This window comes from Cyanistes caeruleus, chromosome 1 (assembly GCF_971803275.1).
Source record: "Cyanistes caeruleus chromosome 1, bCyaCae1.hap1.1, whole genome shotgun sequence".
Taxonomy (NCBI): domain Eukaryota; kingdom Metazoa; phylum Chordata; class Aves; order Passeriformes; family Paridae; genus Cyanistes; species Cyanistes caeruleus.
In genome coordinates this window covers 144,115,980-144,137,527 of record NC_141701.1, presented here as the reverse complement: position 1 = coordinate 144,137,527, position 21,548 = coordinate 144,115,980, and the positions used below count along the sequence as shown (strand labels likewise).

The window sequence follows — 21,548 nt, the reverse complement described above, 5'->3', positions numbered from 1 at the left end:
TGCTGGCTGGATGAATATCTAAAAATCAAACTATTATCTACACTATCCAAGCCTCTCAGTTCAGAAAAATTAAAGTGGGAAGACTCTCATAATCTCATCTTTTTTTTTCTTCTTTTTTTTTTTTTTTTTTTTCGGTGCCAGAAACACTCAATAAAAATGTCTTGCAATATATCACACTTTTAGTCACTACAATAAGCCTGCGGGAAAGAGATGAAATGAGAAAATTCTCAACTTTTCTCTAGATCACAAAAAAACCCCAACCTGATCAGCTCAGCATTAGTGTGAGTTTGGAGTGAAGAAGAAATATCAAGTAGACTAAATCTAAATCATCTTATCTTCCCTAGTAACAAAGGATAAAACTTGTAAATACATCAAGAATGCTGAAATTCTTAGCAGAAATCAGCCTCAGAGAAACAGTCCCTATCAAAAAATCCAGCAAGCATTGTTATCTACAAAAACAATCCATTATCATTTTCTGTATTTATTTAAATCATGAAAATGCACATGGGCTGAACTAAATCACTTTTCAGCTTCTAAATCAAAACTAAAGCTTGTCCAAAGATGGCTGTCACAGAAATGAGAGGTGATTTGGTAACTGTCTTAAAACTCTAGCACCCATATACAAATAGTCATCATAATTAAATAGGTGTCATAGTTGAAACATGTTAAATAGTATTTAAATATGTTACTGTAAGGCCAGATTCAACACTGTTTCATTTTTCCTATTGCCTTGATGGGTACAGGATCAGGGTCTCTGCATATCACAGAATCACAGAACACCAGGTTGGAATGGGACCTCAGCTGGTCCAAACTTTTTAGGCAACAGCATATGAAGCTAGGAAGAAAAAAAAATAGTAATAACTGCACAATAAATAACAATGAAACAAAAGGATATGCTTTGCATTGAAAGCTCCTGCTGACATGACACAGGAATGACAGCACTAGATAGACACTGCTGCTCTCTGACTATTCCAGTATCTCAGATTATTTAATGTGGATCTTAGGAATAAGTGCACAGATGCAGTCATTGAATTTATGGCACTGAGGACAGTGAAATTCATTAAGAACCTGTCCCAACAGCAAATCTGTCCCAGTGCCCCTGTGAGATTCTGCACATCCTTCCACCAGCTCAATTCACCCCCCAAATACACCACAGGAGAATTTCTGCCCTTGGTAATAACTTTTACTGTCCTCCAAGTGCCCTGAGCTGAGACGCTTTGCTTCTTTAAATTTTCATTCTTTAAAATTCACTTCCTCAAAGGGGTTGGGGCCATCAAACTGATGTGGCAGATGTCAAACACAAAATTCTCCCCAACTTCATTTCTTTTTCCCTGCTTGAGGTTTTAGGAACAGGTCCCCTGTTGGTGGTTTTCAGCATCTAAAATAATACGAGGGCTGGAAACAGCAAGGTAGAAGATATGAATTTATAACGTGTTTAATAGACTAAGTGTTAGCACTAATTCAATGAGCAGTAGAAGGAATTGTAAATGACAAAGGCATTTACAGTTAACTGTCTAAGAGAATGCAGGGAAGTAAATCATTACATGAAAAAGGAGCTCCTTTGCCCAACCTATTAAAGACCCCACTAAAGAGCCAAGGCATTTATTGATTGCTTTCTACTTTCCCACTGCTGAAACTAAGTACTCCTCTATTTACTTTGATTTAAAAATGCATTATTGTCTACTTTCTAATAAACCAGACCATGGAACAAGAAACTCAAATTATTCTAAGTTTATTCTTAAAAGTCCATGGTGGTGTTTTTTTTTTTTTTTTTTGGTTGGGTTTTTTTTTTTTTGCTTTTTTTTTTTTTTTTTGAAAGACTGAAGACCTTAATCCTTAAAAGCCTTTTTGAAAGAAGGGTTCCTCGATGCTGGCCCTGCAGCTGGGCCCAGATTGAAAGTGCACTTACATTTTTATGTTCAGTGCTGAAGGACTCTGAAGTTAGCCCTCGCACTGCGCATAAAAGCTTTGGAAAGGGCATTCTTTGCCACTCGTGCAATTCATTCTCTAAGAAAAGGAAATGGAAAGAAAGATTTCATGTCCAGGGCTTCAGGCCTTTGATCATTTGATGAACATTGGATCCTCAACCTGGGCCTCCAGCTTCTCAGGCCAGACAAAGAGGGCCCCGGCCGCACAGGCTGGGCCGCGGCTCCCGCCCGAACAAAACCTTTGGCGGCCGCACAGTGTGACAGCCTGGGAAAGGCCCACCTCAGCAGGGCTGAGATGCCCGCTCTGCCCTTTGATCTTTCATTTAAACTCCAGCCAAAGCACCAGGTCAGGGGATTTCGCGTCGCACACCCCCACGGGCAGAGGGGAGCAGGTCAAGAACAAAATGGGGGTGACCGATCTCCAAAAAGCCCTGTGACGCCTTTCTCTGGCCAGTTTCACATGACTTGTCTGGCATTGTGAAGCGCTAAGCCCACACTTAAAATGGAATTTGACATTACATGGTACAATGGAGTCAATAAATGGCATTCTTCAGTGCTTTTACAACAAAGTCAACCCTCCCTTAAGTGGCTGAAAGCCCCGAGCTAGAAAATACTCCTCATTTACTTCTATATGCCAATAAATTGCACATACTTTAAAACCAGTTTTCATTATGGCTTCTCACTGCTGATGGCCGAAATGAGTGAACAAACACTTAACAAAGGTCTACGTTAATTTTACTATGTACCATTGCTTCTATTTTTAAAGTCTAGGTTGTCATGTGGCAAGTAACAAGCATTGGAAATATCTCCATATTCCTTCACAGAGCAAAAACCTATTTTCCAACGAGCATGAAAAACTAATCTCATCCCACTTAAAAATTTATTTTCAGTACAGCGCAAAGGAGAAGGCAAACATACAACTTCTTTTAGCATCAGTGGCAAGTTCCACATGATGCTTGCGGGCAGAAAATTCAGTCCATGTTTGATGAGACATGTTAACAGAATCTGGAGGGGAAAAAAAAAAAAAGCTAAAATCTTCTTTCTAACGGGACCGGATGCCACCATGTCCCAGAGGACTGGAATATTCAGGATGCAGCAGCAGATGACTGCAAAGCATGGAGAGTATTTTTAAACTACATATAAAAATATGTCTGTGTTAGAAGATATTAAACGAAAAATGTAAAGTGATTAGAATTCAAAGAACTGAATATTGTTTCTCTCTATAAATGAGTACGTTTTTACACCTAATCCTTTCTCATTAAATACACGTGTGCATAATGCCAGATGTGGCTTAAGAACTCAGGTTAAGAATCAATGAAGGCAAATTTATTTTTGTTTATTTGGTCAGATTTACATGCTCACTCTCACCCTCCTTATTAAAAATCAGTATTAAAATTTTTTTCAGTTCTAACAGATTATTTCAGAGCATCTCAAGTACTTCCCACCATGAACAATTTTACCAATCAAGAAAAAAAAACACGAATGGTCCCAATCTCTAGAGAATCTATAGAATGCTCATTTTAACAAGCAAGTTTATGTTCAGCTGACGGGTTATTTCCCACTTCATAAAATTACATACCACAGATGAGACTTTTAAGAAACAGAAAAGTTAAATACATTGTTCAATATCCAAAAGATAGTGCTAGAATTGGAAATTGAGATTTATTTTCTCAATTATTATTTATATATATATTATTTATAGTCCTCTGTCCTGTCCACTACAGCCTTTTTCCTTGTAAGAAACAAATCTGTGGCAGACATGAGGCCCTGTCTGGCACCACCACTTCGACACACATTGGTGGCAATGGGCAGCTCCAAAAAGGAAAATAATCACATCTGACTGTTGTGGTGGGGTAAGTGACAGGGGACTGGGCAACAGCCATGACACAGCCCAGGCCCTAAATGAGGGTTGTACAGCCCCAAGGCATCTCTTGAAAAAACTGAAATAACTATTTTAAATGATAAATTTAAAAATTCAAATACTTCTCAACAGCACAAACACACCTCTCATTCACAAAGCATTTGCGTTAGGTATGAAAATAAAACTACAGAACATTCAGGAAAGAGTACAATTTGCCTCTAATTTATTCTCAGATTTTCTGTGAATATTGCTCCCCCACTGTTGTCATGGCAACACAAGCACATTTTTCAGTACTGAGGAAGTAACAAGCCTTTCAATTCTCACCTTTGGCCATTTTATTGAGAACCATGTCAATTAGAATGTAGGTTCCACTTCTTCCCGCACCATCACTGCCAACAGAAAAGGGAAAAGAAAAAATAAAACCTATCAATGTGCATCTAGACTCAACATGAAGATACCTGCCCTTAATGTCATAGTGTCACACATGGTGGGAGAGGAGAGAATGAGGGGTTAAAGGAGGGTACTGAGAGGGTAGAGAAAGCTTACACTGAATAAACACAAGCTGGTTGTGGAAGATTAACTACTACCCTGCATGGATAACAGGGCTTTGTTTTGATTTTTTAAGCCAAGTTGTATTTATGCAAGAAAAACATTTTAAACAATAGTGGAAAACCCTAAACCTGAATACCATTTCTATTCAAGAAGTGTACAGATAGTGACCTTACACTCACTTATATATGAGATGAAAAACTCCCAGTAAGTTTGACAAGAACATTATCCAGAACAGTAAAAAATGCTGCACATTGTATTTGAAAGCAGTGGTCAGAGGGAACGCATAAATCTGCTCAAGAACAAATATTTGATTACTGAGGGACTGCAGTCTTCACTATATATGAGTGGTTTATTTTTTCTCTGTACTTTTCCCTTTAGTTCTTCCCTAGTAGCAATGGCCAGAAAGAAATATTATCTTGTAATTCCTAAGAAATAGCCTTAAATTTTGTGTATCAATAGCCCTTCCTCAGAGATGTGAGACCCAAGCCTCGGGAGGGGGAAAGCTCCCTAATCTGAATGCAGCTTGTGTCCCTTTCAGAGAGCAACGTGTAATTGCCAGCGTGATGCTCTTTTAGAGCTGCTGTTAGCAAACATAATTAAGACTTTAAGTAAAAGCTTTTTTTCTTTCACTCCCCAAAATTTTTACAAAGGTGCATGTGTGACCCATTAGGCTGGTATGTAGTTTTATTAATTAGGCCATTATTTTTATTGATAGCTCAATTTGTGTACAAGAATTAACGAAAGAAAAAAATAATAGAACAGCATGAAGCACGTTATTGCATTCTTTTTACGGGCAGACTATGAAACTTAATTTCTGTAGACAGAGATTTTTTTTCTTTCAGTTACTAGATCACTGTTTAGAGAAAAGGAGCTAGTGGTAATAATTTTTTTTTCTCTGTCTATGAAGGGAACAAAGACACAATCTTATTAGTTAAGCTGAATAATGAGAGACAAGACAGCAATCAGGCCCAATGAAAACAAAAACTGCTGAGCTCATGGTAGATATTTCCATCCATCACAGTAAGGAAAGAGAGAGCAACTTGAAGGCTGTTCATTGTGCATCAAATAGTTCTTTTCTCATGTTTCCCGAAGGCAATGCCCACAAGCCCCCTCTGGAGCATTCAGCTCCTTGCATCCTCACTCGGCTGAGCCACATGTGAGAAACACGTCCCCTCCCTCCTCACTCCCATCCAAAGTGAAGTGCCACATGGCAAACAACCTGCCTCTTAGCAGGGCTGTTTCTCTGTCTTTATTATCTACAAGGATATTTTTGGTAAATAAGAGAACCTCCAATGGCAAAACTCAACATTAATGTTATTATGGCAAACTTTTCCAATGAACTGCCCGACAGCTTTCGTGTGCATCTATCACATTGTCAGGCCTAAAAATACTCTGTGCTTAAAAAATCGCTCAGTCTTTGGGCAGGTTTCCACTCCCTGACATTGCCCTCTTACCCTGATCACTAAAAACAAGCAAAGAAGAAATAAAACATAATTGAGTGTTAATAAAATTAAGCAGACTAAATTAGGAGGGCATGCAAAGAACATCTCTAATTTTGAAGGAGATGTATGAAATTGAAGTGCTACTTATACTAGAAAGCAAGGCCATACATTGTTAAGTCATGGCTCAACATCTAAAAAAATCATATGGAAGGATAATTTTATGATGAAAACAGATCCTGAGTATTAAATAGTATTAACACTCAGCTGAATTATACTTAAAACTTTTAGCCTACCTTACTGTAGTGATTCATGTAAAGCTTTAATTTGCCCACTTCGCTTATATCTATGTTAAATTCTTACACATACAGATGTCTCTAAAGCTATTTTAGAAATTGTACTTGCCTGCAATGAACAACTACTGGACAAGAGCGACCCCTGTAGCACTTGTTTACTTTTCTGAAATAAAACAGACACAAAAAATTAATTAAGCATATTATATAATGTTTCTTTAGCCAACTATTAAAAATAAGCAATAAGAAAATGCATATATTGATGTCTTTAAAGAAATACTCAGGTTGATAGTTTCCTAATATAACAAGCTGTTAGACAGATAATCTTGTTTAAAGTTTGATTCTGGTTTGGTGCCTGAGAAATCCCAGAAAACATTCCATTATTACTGTTGTCTGGGCAAAACAAATGAGCAATTTTCTCAAATGGTTCATGTCTTAGCTCCAAAACTAAGATTATCTTGAGATCCCTTGATTTTGAGGCCAACTTTGAGTTCATAAGCTTGCTCAAAGAAATATCAAGGGACATCAAACTGAATACAAAATTAAAAAAGGCGATTCCACTACACTTTGTACAACGTGTGCTGATCTGTAACACCACTTCTTCCCATAAAGGCAAATGCCAAATCTCCTCAAACACTTCTTAAAAATCCTAAAATATAATCTTATTGTAGTAAAGATAACTAAACCCATCAGTAAGCTTTGGTTCTATTGCAAAAGTGTTATATATTTAATGTTTACACATTGTTGTCTTTGACAGCTTCCTGGTTAAACATTCTCAGTGGCAAGAGAATATATGTGAAATCAATCAATAAATGTGAATATATGTGAAAGCAATCAATAAAAGTACAGCCACAGAACAGGTCAGCTGATATGTAAACTCAATGAAGGAATTAACTAGTGCTGAAGCAAACCAAGATACTCAGTCTAAGAATAGAGCCTACAAAATTGGTTTAAATCTATTTAAATTGCCTTACAAAAACCAAAATCCCAAGCCCTCTCTTTTGCTCTAGGATGTATTTTGCATGTCAAGTACGTTACAGGCCAAAAACCTATAAAATATGCACACATATGTTAACAAGGCAAGATGAATAAAGGCTAAAATGGGAAAGCATTGCTTCAAGAAATCAGAACCTTTCATTCAAATTATTTGATGAGATGGTTGAGTTTACTGGAGCTAGGTCTCCTATGAAATAATTTCATAGGGCAGCTTCCAAGGGGTGCTCTAATAGTCCCCTAGCTCAGTGTAAATGCTACACAGGATCCTGATTAACTAAACTAAAGGGAGCTGCTGAAATTTGACAACAGTGGTGTGATGTTATTATGAATTTTAAAGCATAACTAACCTACTGAATCATTTAGTTCTTGGCTGTTCATCTATTCACTAACATCTGTGCTGTGAAAACATGCACATATCTTTAAACACTGCTTATAGTATAGCCTGAAGATGCCTAAACTTCTGACAGGGTGTTGGGATACCTGGAACTCAACCCAAATGGGCTATGGAGGTACTGGTGATATCCCATGAAACCATGTTTTTACATTCTTCTTTTTGTTACTGAAGATTCTAACCAAACCTGAGAATAATATTAAGTTCTTGTAGGGTTTTCCTTTAAACATTTGAATTCAAGGACTTTTCACAATTCTTACTCTCTTGCTTACTTGTGTAAATCATACTTGCAGAAACATTCTGTCTCTATTTACAATTCCCTGGATGTAAGTAATTAATGCAGTAGAACAATGTTCTTATTAGATGAGTGATAATTCATTGAGTAGCACGTGACTTCAGAAGTTAAATGGACCATTTATATGTCCATAAATATATCTTTTTGCAGGCAGTATCAAACAAAACTTCAATGATTTGGGCTACAGCAGAGTTTTCACATGAATGAACCATTCAATTCCTGATGGTCATATCTTGAGGATCAGCTCCTTCTATATGATATAAAGCCTGGTCTGGCAGGGGTTTTTTTGTGTGTTTTTTTCTTGTTTTTTTCTTTTTTTTTTCTTTTTTTAATTGTACAGTTATATTTGGAATGTCTGTACCAACATGTGATACAGTCAGCCTGCATTCCCCAACTTGCAGCTGGTCACTCTCCCCCCACCCCCATCATGTGCATTAGTAAAGAGTTGTTTTTTCCATTTCAAGTATTAAGTAAAAGCTAATCACTACAGAGGGGTATTTACCGTTTCTCTTTCTGCTTGTGTGGTTCCTTTGTTCCTTGCGTGGCACCACTAATATGATATTTGCATGTTGTGACTAGCCATCTACCAAAGTCCTAATATAATTCCAATGACAAACTCCATCTAAATCTATCAGACCTCTCAGTAAATCAGACAGCCAGAGACACATGTTAGGGAAAGACACCTTATGTTTGTCAGTTTTATTCAAACATTTTCATTATCACACATTTCAGAAAACACATTAAAACAAAGGGTTTCAATCCAGCTGGTTCATAGCTTTGTCTATATATAGCTCATGAAAATATTTAGAAGTGCAATAACATCTCATTTCATTCTTAGTTCTGGCTAATGAGAGTGAGCTGAAAATTCATCAGTAAGCAAAGTTCTTGAATGTTGAAGAAAATATATATTATATATATATATACATATACAGGAAGAATTAACTTAGAAAGAATGATTAGTAATACAAACCAACCCTTGGCTCATTGAGTGAAAAAGAAATCATCATGCAAACCATCAGCAAGCAAAGGTCAGAGGTCGTTAGAGGCTCAGAAAAGGGGTTTCCCACATTGTCCCTGCAGCAGAGTCACAGTTTCCAATGATCACTTTTGTGACTATGCAACTGGGCTCATATTACTAGCTGCAACATCACAAAAATGACACTGGCAACCGCTAATTAGCTGGCAAAATAAGAATTTGTCCATTTTTAAAGTGAGCAGTGTTAGTAAATGCCATTGCACACAGCGAGAAGTGATAGCATAATAGATATATATTTTAAGCAAAGCCCTCACATGTGATGCTAATTATCTTTTAGCTTAGCAGTCCCTCTTTAAAGTGTAAATGTGCTCCCTCTGGGCTCAAGAAATATTTAATGACACATATCAGTGCATGACTAACAAGCTAGTCCAGAGCAATAATGATTGGTCTATTGTTCAAAATGAAATTAGGACTCCAGAAGCATTTAAAACTGACCAGTGGTTTCCGTAGTAGCCTCACCTCTCAGGGACTGTCTTTAGTACAGATTTGTAAAGTATATAGAATAATCTCTTTTTGGCAATTTATTCCTACATTATGAAAGTATGATAGATTATTCAGCAAGGTTTAATGTATGTGCTAGATGCAAAATCATCTAAATCACTGTCTGATACAGAATAAGAGAAATGTAAGCTTTCAAAGAGACTTGCAAAATTTACTTCAATAAAAATGTTTAAGTCCATATTTCCGCAGACTCTGGGCAAGGTAATTTTGGGAATCCAATTTTTCTTGGTGATGAGTTATAAAAAATAGAGGGTTGGTTATGTATATGCTTAATTTCATATATGTATGTGAATATATAAATATACACACATATCCATATATATATATACAAACACACTGAATGCACATAAAAACATAGATAAGATTAAAAGAAATGAGAGCAGCCCCTTCCTAGCACTACCCTACTTAGAGTATGGTAGCACTGTCAGACATTTTTCTGGGGGCTTTATGACTCAGCTGTCGTAATCCAGCACAGCTTGTACTTTAAATAGAAAGCTTCAGGTGCAAAACATGTATTGTATAAATGAATTCCAAATACATTATTTTAGCAATAGTGCATTAGTTTTTTTGTCATTAAGAAAGAACAAAAAAAACCCAAAACCTGAAGATCAGATGACCAAGAAAACTGAGATTCATAGACCAGCTATTGTGCATGCCAAAATTCCTTTTCAGGAGGAATTTTACTATGCATTCAGCACTATGAGTTCATTGTACAAAATCCGCACGTAGCAAATGATTACAGTACCCTACACTGGACTGTGAATACATGTGAAATGAACACTCAGAATTCAATTAAATCTTAACAGGTTCATTCCCATACTGGCTTAAAATACAAAGAATGGCAGCTCTGCTACTTTTCTCATCTAGTTATCATTTTTCTTTTTCAAAGTATTGCACAACACTTCTTCAACACGGCTATTTAACCCTTACACAATGTCGCTCTAAGAAGCGCTTTCCTGGCGATGTGAACTGTGACTTACTGTAGATCTAATCCTGCAGCTCACGCAGGGACCTCAATCCTTACTGAAACAAGTCAGAGGCGAGGTGCTCTGAACTTCAGAAGCCCTGGCTGTACAGGCTCATTTATGCTCTAGTTAGAATTGCTAGCAGATTTCCCACTAACTTTGAAAAGAGCAAAGCCGGACGCTGCACTGGCTCTGTGCTGCAGCCTCACACAGCTTAATGGAACCGAGTCACAATTCTCACTACAGAAATGCGCTACAGGCAACTTCCTCGGTACCACAAGCAAAGGGAAATCAACCTATAAAAAATCATATTAAAGTTGAACCCAGGAAAGAAAACCTTGAAAATTCAATTACAATTTCAGCTCCATCCTATGGCTGTGCTTCCTTGCTCCACTACTGCTTTTGTGTTGTGACTCTGTAGTGTATCCTTACATCCTCACCTAGCCATAGCTCCAGGTGACTCAGAGCAGCTGCACTCCATTACCTGACCTGCACCGTGTGAGATATCTCTCTGCCTTGAAAAGCCTTGTATTACGTACAAGAGTACTGAGTGGATGAAGGGTGGCATTTAGTCCTACATTTTTAAGGGTAAAATTTTGCCAACAGACAACGGCGCACCCAGCTCCTGTTGGCTGTGTGCCAGCTCCTCCCCTCAGGTGCAGATGCACAACTTTGACTGGCATCAGTCCGAGCTCCCAGCACTCCTTGAAAGAAACAAGTTTGGACCTTTTGAGCACTGAGCCCCTCATAATCACTTTGGGGGGTTGTAGATAATATTGTAGAGCAGAGAGAACAGCACGCGATCCCACAGGCCGCTGGCGGATTGAGCACCAACTCCCCAAACCTCCTGGAGATTCTTTTCATTAGTCGTAAGCGCATCGCTGTGGATTAGCTGGTACACGCTAACACCTACACGTGATGCACTGGGCACGGTTTGCAATCAAATGAAGATTATTTCGCTCCAGTATTTATCATGCATGGCTTTAATTTTCAAATTAAAATTTAGATAGGCACAGCAAACATTAGAGAAGATGGTAAGGACTTTCACAGCTTTTGCCTTTCTATGTTTGTATTTTAAAGCCATACTGACTTTTTTTGAAGTTCCAAAGGGTACGCTTTGTCAACATTTTCATCTGCTTTCTCAAGCTTCCACCTTCTGCAGCCAAAGGTCTGCAGACCTCGCTGTTGGATCCTTATGAGCAAATGGTCCCATGGGAATGATGCTATCGTCATATGACTCCATTGTGATTCTTTTTTTCAAGCATGCTCACACTTCCTAATTTACTTGTGAGAGTCCTGATATAAGGATCTTGGGGGAGCCACACAAAAAGCCTGGAAGTTGCAGAATGGATAAATACTTGAAAAACAAAGAAATACAGAAGCACTGAGATTATACAAACGGAGGAAAAGTATTGATCTCTAAATGGGAAATGAATATGTCTTAAACCAGGGCAACATCTCTGTGTGAGGCAACCCTAAACATCAACCTACTGAAGATATTTCTCTTAGTTTAGCATTGTGGCATCACAGGCTGAGGATCCTCCTTTCAACTCAAAAATCATTAAAGGACAAAAAAAGCACTAGGTTCCTCAGACCCATACAGTGTTAAAAGAAGTGCCATACTTTGTGCTTTACCTGCGGAAATCCAGAAGCGATCTGGTGGAAGCAGGAACCCTCTGATCGTTCCAGCTGAGGAAGTGGAACTGTGTCACCGTGCGGGTCTCGTTTGTCTGCAGGTTCTTCAGGTAGAAGCTCCTCACGAGGAAATCCTCACACCAGATGTGCTCAGAGACAAGATTTACCTACACCCACAGGAAAGAACAAACGGAAATCAGCAATTTTGGCTGCAAGTCACATCTTCAGGATTGCAGGTGTAAGATTTCTGGCATGAAGGAGTTGCATGAAAATTTTATTTTTATTAGCAAATTGGCCAGTAATGGGGGAGGGGGGGGGGAAATTGATGTAGCAATCAATGTAGCTGTCAAAGGGGTTAGCTGCCATTGGTATTGCATTGAAAACATAAGAAAAATCTTGACAATTTTAATGCAAAAGGCAAATTCACTGAATTTAATCTTTATAACATTATGTGAATACAAAAGATATTTTGTATTGAAAATGTGTTAGACTGGCAGTTTCTTTCTTTTCAGAAATGTCCACAAATGCATTGCCCAGGATACTCTCAGAGGTCTTAAAAATCTGAGTTGAATTCACATGAGAAGCGATAATTCAGTTTCTTTTGCTATAAAGAAAAATACGCATTAAAAAATGCAGCTTATTTGTAGAGCTCATCTTTTCAGAAAATGACTTTATTCCCATTTTAGTTTAAATAACAGGATTTCTTCATGATTTCTCCACATTTCTTCATATTTGGCATTGTGGTATTATTTTCTTCCTCTACACAGCTGGACCACTGGAAAAATATGACAGTTGTTGTCAATGCTGCATTGCAACACAACTCGTGATATGATATTTTGGGCTAGAAATGCAAAGCAGAAAATAAAAATATATATTTGTTGTTGTGACTGAGGCAAGAGATAAAAATAGATAGGATTAATTACTACAGCAATATAGAGGTTTTTCTACAAAGATTTACATATGGCTATCCTAAGGCAAAATTCACTTGTTCTAAAAATGCTATTTTCCAATAAAATATAAATACATGCTTTCATGGACCAACCACTTGCAAAACCATTCAAGATGCAAAAATTATTGTCCTTTTTAATATTGCAATATTTCACTCATTATTTACTGTATTTTATTCGGTGGAAACCACCTTGCTGTTAAAACTGAGCTCCAATTTTTTTGCAAACGCGAAACTACCCGAAGGCGCGCCAAGCGTATTTCAGAGTCCGCAGCTCGACCTCCAGGTTAGATCGTCTCCAGCATCATTCTGCCCCGTAAGGAATCAGCCCCTGCACTTACTGTCACGTTTGCAACCAGATATTTTGTGCAGGTACCTCGTAGATGTGGTAGAGGTTTGACCCTTCGTCTGGCCAATAGTGGTAGCACTGTTTGACTCCGTTTTCCACGAGGGGTGTCAGCATGACAATAACGACACAGCCGTTCTCCCAGACCATCTGCAGACAAAGAAAGACACCGTGGCCACATTGTGACTGCCTAATTACTGCGTGACATGTATAATTACTGCACTCAGACACACAATCAAAATTTATTCCATTCACAGGAAATTTATTTCATTTTCATTAGACACTTTTACTCTGCAGCTGCTTTCAAATCCCTGAATAAACTGGCACCATATTTTGCAGGCGTCCATGAAATATTAAAGAATTTCCTGTGATTTCAATTCAGGTCATCCACAAAATCTCTCCTTGTTCCTGGTATCATGTTCAACTGCTTTTCTGTCAAACTTTTAGATCCACTAAAGGAACACTGAATGGTGCTTGCAGAACACTCATCTATTTAAGAATTGATATTTAACACTGAAGCTGCACACACCTACTAAAGTCACATGTACTGAAACCTGTTTATTTTCTCAACCCCATATCTTTTTTTGGTTTGCCAAGTAGTGAAAGCCACTAAAGTGCTGCATTGCTGAAACAATCATAAAAGTTGCACCTGAACAACAGTAATGAAGAAATGGCAGAAAAAATTCAAAGCAAATCTGTTTTTTCCAGGAACAGTTTGGATGGGGAAATCATTCCTTCAAATGCACATTTATAAAAGATTTCTTACAAGTGTGCATTACTTTCTTCTTCCTTCTTCCTTTCCCTCCAGCTTTCCTTTGTTTTCTTTCTTCCTTTTTCCTTTTTTGTCCATTTTCTTTTTCTTTCCTTTCTCTTTCCCTTTTTTCTACTTTATTTTTCATTATTTTTTTTCTCTTCTTTCCTCCTTCCTGTTTTCTGTTATGTTTTCTCCTTTTCTCCCCACCCCTTTTTTTTTTTTCCTGGAGGTAGAATGAAAGTCCAACTTGAGCTGCAGACAGTGCACTCACAGAGGTACAGCAGAAACAGAGGAAAACAGAGTGTCTTTGCTGTCAGCATGATCACTTAATAATTTAGACCAGCCACAGAGTAAGATACAAGAATCAAGCACATCCTCAACTAAAGGATTTGTGGCTGTCTCTCACAACAGCAAACAAGCAGAGATGCTCTGGTCTGGCATATCTCTGTTCTAAACGCAGCCCATGACTGAACAAAAAGGCTCCTATGAATTAATACCAAGCAGCATAATCACTAAAAACTGTTATTATTATGCTGTACATTGATGTTATATTTGCATACAACTTTCATTGTCTTTTTGCTAGCATATAAAATTACTAAATGAAGAGTAAACTGCTCTTTTTGTGAAGGGTTATGTTTATTTCACAGAAATATTTATAAGCAACTGTATTGACATGTAAATTTTGTCAACAAAAAAGGCCTTTGTCTAAACTGTGCAAAGATGAGATGATACATTCAATTCAAGGATTATTTTTTTTAATTACATATCAAATAAAAAGGTTTCCCATTCATGGATAATGATGTTGTCTTCTCTTTTAAGAATAGCTTGCATATAGAGAAAAAAATAACGTTTTTCTTCCCTTTTTTCATTTTGCAACATAATTAAAACTACTTTTAAAACCAGCTTAGAATTATTTAGAGAAATGAATCTAGGGTTTAAACAAAATAGAGTTATTTATCATTTTGAAAAGAAGTGGGTTAAAAAAATTACAGTGGAATTTAAGAATAATCTTTTTTTTTTTTCTTTTAACCCCTTCAAAATGTTTTTTTAAATAAAAATGTCTGCAATTTCCTCATAAAACCTCATAATGCCACAAAACCACTTAAACATACTTTAAAATTATAGATGCTTTACAGACAGATATATATTTATAATTTGTATCTCTTCTATACTGTGTTTCAGGCCACAGCTGGAAACCTTCTTTATATGTAAAGAAGATGATACAGATTTCATTCATTCTAAAGTAGTTTCACCTTTTTCAGCCAGCAATCAGACTAAGATAAGAATTCAAAACATGCATCTTACTTTAAAACTAGCCCCACTAAATCAGTACTTTCATCACATAACAATTTAATGTGCCTCTAGAAGGTATAGAAGCTCATTGAAGCCATTACGAAAATGAGGAGAAACACAGTTTTTATGAGTGTAATAAAAATACAATGATCTAGACCATAAACTAATCATCGAGCACTCTGCTTGTGCCACCCAAGTGTAACATTATAAAAGCCCACTCATTTAGAGAGGAATCCTTACAGTTTGGCAACCCTGTTCATTGGTTCAAAGACAGAGCATTTCATTAGAGAGGGGCTGTCTGCATCTCTGAAGATTTCATTAAGCATAAATCCAAATGAAAGTTAATTTAAACAAACAATTTTAAAGTTACTCTGGGGTATAATATTTCTTTTAGGTCATTGTGTGAAAAGTAGAAGTCAAATCTACTAAATCAAGAAGGCAATACAATCTAGTGCCTTCATTCGTGTTACAAGCAACTGCCTCTGCATCTCCTGTGCTTACCATTGAGATGGGATTTCCACTAAGGCTCACAGCCTGTGACTGGAGGACTACAACATTGTTTCCTTGCTATTTTAAATATTAGAACATCAGGCTGGGTATCTACTACCCTATATTTCCAAATAACTTAGAAGCAGGATGAGTCAAAGGCAGCTCACAGAGTTTTGCACGTCATCTGTTCATCTCCCCACCTTTAAGCAATTGATGGGTTTTTCAGAAGCTGCATCTCCCAGCACTTCACACTTGGCTGTGCTCAGTGTCCAGACATACCCACAAACTAGATAGTGGCCCCAAGAATGTGTCTTGGTAAAGAAAGAACAGGTAAGCCCAGACCTGGTCTGCACAATCCCAGCACAGACTCTGGAGAAGCACCTGTGGTTACCAAAGAGATTTTTCAGCTGGCTTGGAGAATGAAGAAAAGTTCAATTGTAAATATGCAGTAATTCACATATATCTGAACTTTGTATGTTGGTACAGTGTAATAGAAGAATAAAGGGAATAATCAGGTCCTCAAGGCAGAGGCTTTACTTTTTATGTAGAACCCAGCAAAATTAAGCCTTAGACTCCAAGTGTCTATAAAAACTAAATACATTTATATAAATACATCATATAATACACACATGTATATATTTGCAATATATAAAACTAAATTTCTTTAAATCACCTAGCAGAGGCAGGCTCATGTAATTGTAATTGTAACTGCAATTCAAGGCAATACTTTCAGTAAAGAAATGTTGAATGGATTCCTGTGAATGGGAGCGATAAAACCTGAGTTCTGTACAGGAGCTGACTGCAGAGCCTGCAGTGTATTCTTTGCTGAAAAGAGAGGACACTGCATGGTTTTGTGTGACACATCCACCTTCAGCCTGTAGGCCTAGAGAGTAACATGTTAATGATCTTTAATGAGATTCTGCTGTATGCATCATTCTCAGAACACTTCTTGGACAAGAACAACACCATCCTGTTCCATTTGTGGCAAATTAAAGGCTGAATCCTGCAACCCAAAGATGAGCAGAGCATCTCAGATCCTCAGAATTCCCTGTTTATGAAACCCATCAAGTGTAGAGACCTCCTGCTGTGGTTACCCAGCATTGCCAGCCTCATATAAAGGTCTCCCACACTGGGATAAATTATATTTAGTAAGAATTACTTGAAAAGGAGCACAGAATTGGTTTTCCATGTAGTGAGAAAAACAAAGTCACAAATAGCAGAACCAGTGTTACAACACTGCCATAAATCTGATAAAACATCAGTTTTTGATAGCTTCTACTTTCAAATGTCCTTGTTTACTAGCTTGTAAATAAAATGGTTAACATGAACCCCCTTTTCTTTTTCAGGCACTTCATCACTTTGAAGTTTCTTTTTATAATAAATGATTCTCCACAAACTCCTTTTTCAGCCATTTCTGTCATTTTCATGATGGGGAAATGACAAGATAGGAGCTCTGTCCAGACACTGTTTATTTAATGGAGACTAGTGGAGAAGTTTCTAAAATGCAATGATCTAAAAGTAGAAAATAGATGGGATAATCAGTTAAATGCAGCCAGTTCACTAAATATAACATGTTAATCACACCAGCTGCTCTCTGGGAGAGACCTCCAGCAAACTACAGAATTTTCCTTTACAGTCTTTTTGACTTCCCATACAACTGGTATAACTGGTAAATGCAAAGACTTGGAAAAGCAGATGAATCAGCAAAGAAAACCCAAATAATTTCTAAGGATAAACAAAACTCAATACGAGTAAACATGACTCCTAAAAAAACAACAAATCAAGGTGCTAACCCTTGCAGCATCAGATAACATTAATACCATTACATATTGTGAAAATAATTAACTGTGATGTCTTTCAAGCTGTTAAAAAAAAAAGGGATCTTTTAACTGAAGGAAAAATTGGGTTGAATTTAGACTTTTGTTACCAAATAGAACTTCACAATGCATGCCAGCCAAAAAAATCATACAAACTTTTTTTTTTTTTGCAAAATATTTTGTTTGTAAATAACATAATTTTAATATGAAATGGGTCAAATCTGGCAAGGTCAGAATTGCCATTTGCAAAATCATAACTGTGCCTGGCAGTTCAGCAAACCTGTAGGTTGAAAGATTAATGGTCAACAATCTGTATTTCATTTAAAAAGTATCTGACTGCAGCTGGAAAAATGTCTTCAGAGAGGACCACATATAAATACATCTATGTCGTATTATGTCCCCTGCTGTTGCAGCAACACTTGTTTGGAAGTCTTTGGGAAAGGCAAATTCAAGATGACTGTATGCATTGCAATAATTTCTCTGCCTGCTTTCTCACAGAGACATAAACTGCTCTTATTCTTCTCAGTAGACTCCTAACTCAAGCCTTATTATTAAATAATTTAAATATGAGCTCTGTCTAGAGTTGTACTGCTGACAAAACCACATTAAGGAGTAAAAGTCCACCAAAATCATCAGAAATTAACTTTTCCTTTAGTACTGAAAATACTGAAAATTTGGAAACTAAACAATGAAGGGATACAAATTTCTAAGTACCTTCTCCAACCTGAGCCATAATTAGAAGGGAGCATGGTAAAAGCAGACTCCTTCACTGAACGCCTCTGGAATTTTTAATGCTGTATTTATTTCTCGTGGCTTGACAAGTTACTAGAGCTCTAGAGGCTACTGTTCTGTGCCTATGTCTCCCTTGCTGTTTTTCCTTTATTAAATTAAAATATGCATATTTTACACATTGAATTGCTTTCTGTTGCTTTTCATCTGCTCTTCTTTCTGAAGGTGAGAACTGATTAGACATGCAGGAAGTCCCATTCCAGGCAAAGAAAATAAAACTTGGGAATCACAACTGCTTGAAAGCACTGTGTGTACACAGAACAAAACGCAGAAGAATAATTTAGTCTGTAAATGAATTTCAGCATTCACAAAACGTGCTGAACTGGGAGCACAGAAACCAGCATTTAGAGCAGAAAACAAGGCCTTGGTAGAGTTGTTCCTACTCAGCCCATGGGCTTGGAACACTGATTTTGCTGGAAGACTCATTCAGCTATGGGGACATGGTCCCCTGCTACTGGGATTTGCCCTTGGAGACTACTGTTGACTAATCCTTTTTACAGAGGAAACAGTCAACTGACAGTACTTTGTATTTCTTTTGTTGAATTCCAGAACTGGAAGAGAGAAGCAAGTGTTGCTGATTAGACATGCAAAGATTTATTATGTCCTCAAGACTGTGATTCAGGAATCAGTTCTTAATATGCCATTGTGATCTGGGAGGAAACCAACAGTCAATTTTTTTTACTGATGCTGATAACTTACTCCTGAACAGGGGTAGAGAAAAGTAGAAATAGATTTAGATTAAGAAATGCCGGACTGGGGCAATGAAAAGCAAATGGCAGCTGAACTCTCTGGCTCATATTAGGGACTTTACTCTTGGGACCCTTTCTGCATTTAAGTCTTGCAATAAAAGTAAAAAATAATCAGGGGAACAGAGGTGAAGTTTCCCCAATCACTACAGCCACAAACCTCCACTCCAGTGTGGTCTCTGTTTGTCAGCAAGAGACGGGCAGCATTAACAAGGAGGCTGAAGAGCATTTCCAGTTTCAAGACTATTTCATGTACTGACAAGTAGTGGAGGAAAGATGGGGTAAGGAACAGCACAGGTGTGATTCAGAATGTGTGGGATGATGAAGCTTTTCCTCGCTTCCTAGAGGAGCATCCCAACCACAGAGGGGCAGCACTTGGAGTCTGACACCTGTCTGACCTGGTGCTGCTCCTGAGTGGTGTCTGCTCTGCCCTCCTGCCAGACTAAGGCATTGGGGGAATCTCTTTAGCCTCAGCTATGGATCAGTTTAGGCAAAACCCATGGAGTTTTCTGGTCTAAACTATGAGTGTGCCCACTATGCGTGTGGACTGTATTTAACTTACTGTTACAGGTGCACTGTACCTCACTCAGCATTTGCAAAATGAGGAAAATCATATTTCTCTACTCCTTCCTCAGAATTTCTATAATGTTCAGATAATGATTAATTATGTTCTTCATGGAGGGAGGATATTACAGGAGCACAACAAATGCTTACAAAAGTACATATATCACATATTACTTCATTTTCTAAGGCAACTAAAGCATGGCAGGAAGTGCTTGTTCCCTCCCCCTATTTCACTTAATGTGGTAAAATAAAAAAGAACCATGAAAATAAAATTTCCCTCCAAAAAGAAGGAGGGGAAAGAAGGGTAAACATGGCTAGATTCATGAAAGGAAGACATGATACAGGGTATTTTCTAGAGGGAAAATTTATGGCCTCCTACAGAAATCTCTATTTGGAGATGATGAATCTTAGCAGATATGCAATTTATAAAACCAGCATAAATAAGAACAATTTTTCAGTGAAAGGACAGTTGGTTCTAAGTATCCCAACTCTTAGAAATAGTTTCTTGCATATTATCATCCCTTGCTACTTAGAATACTGCAAGTTAAGACATGTACTTCATGTCAAATATTTTGTGGAATTACAACCCAGCACATACTGAAAATAATAAAATTTTATGCCTCCAGAATTATTCACAACATGGAACTCCTGCTGCGAAAACTTGTTATAGATCAGAAATGTTCTACATCCTCTTTCTTTTGAATTATGTTCAAAGAGATGTTGAATTTTAATAGCGCTATGTGAAAGAGCTGAGTGAAATCTCACTGAAGCTGCTGGACAAAATCATCACCTTTCATTCAAGATAAATGTAAGAAACAAGCAAACTCTTTTATGAAGTCTGATAACTGAAATTACAGAAGTTATCATCAAAAACAAGAGAAACATAAAGCATATGGACCCGTGAGTTTCTCTAGAAACTGATATGCTTAATGCAGAGAGAGAGCATTAATCAAGGCAAGATGATTAATCCCGATAAGCAGCATAAATGTGTAAAAGGAATAAAGAAATAACCAGCACAGCTTGACAAACTAGCATTGTGATCCTGGTAGAAGAAAAGCTGAAAGAGAGGTTGGGGGTAAAACACTGGGTGAATGAGGTTTGGAAAAAATAAGTTACTGACTGTTATTTGATTCTGTCTTTGTTCAAGGAAATAAAACTCTGTTCTTTCTTTGTAAATAAAATAGGACTCCATCAAAGCAAAACCCTGTCCTGAGGATGAATTTTCTTTCCAACTGAGAGAAAACAACCCACAAACCTGACAAATTGTTTAACCACTCAGGTAAAAATGGATTAATACCATGTGAGGACAGTCAACCAGTTTTCGAGAAAGAGAATCGTGAGGTGGAATTCCCACTGAACAAAAATAGAATCAATGAAGGATGTATTTCTCAGAAACAGTAATTGGTAAAAAGAGATGAAAACAAGACCAGATAAAATTAAAAGAAGACAAATCAGCTGGAGGCTTTTCAAAATTAATTAAAGTAGTGGCTGGAAGATTTCCAGAGTGGTCCAAGAGATGACAAGTGGGTAGAGATGAAATCTCTGCTTGAGCCGCAAACACAGAGCATCCAGACAGATTAGGAAGCCCTGTGGCAAAACAGATCAATGAGATGACTGACAACACAACTCCTGCAGGCTAGAAAGTTTTCAAAGAAATAGGTAAGCCAGGAAAGTTGGAATGAACTTGGCACTTGCTGACTTAGAGAAGCTATGCCAAGAATTGAAGGAGCTGGAGAAGTAAAGTGGAGGGACACAGATAAGCATGGAGGTTTTTTGCCATTTGAAAAGTCAGTGTAAGACTATTGCCTTTTTTATCATTATTTTTATTATAACATATACAAACACCATTTGCAAATGACCAATATCCAGGCATTTGGACCATCTCCAGCTCAAACACTGTGCCTTTCAAAGA

At 37.5% G+C, this 21,548-nt stretch overlaps 1 protein-coding gene across 2 annotated transcripts in view; it reads right to left on the bottom strand.

The window, feature by feature from the left end:
- The window catches only part of PTPRN2 (protein tyrosine phosphatase receptor type N2), a 635,529-nt gene that overhangs the window by 21,145 nt on the left and 592,836 nt on the right, over positions 1–21,548 (bottom strand). For both annotated transcript variants that reach the window (XM_086865041.1, XM_086865050.1), the window contains 4 exons: positions 13,215–13,334; positions 11,893–12,059; positions 6,186–6,239; positions 4,114–4,178 (listed from right to left, as the gene is read on the bottom strand). In XM_086865041.1, the coding sequence (XP_086721167.1) occupies positions 4,114–4,178; positions 6,186–6,239; positions 11,893–12,059; positions 13,215–13,334 (406 nt within the window). The remainder of the gene's footprint in view (positions 1–4,113; positions 4,179–6,185; positions 6,240–11,892; positions 12,060–13,214; positions 13,335–21,548) is intronic.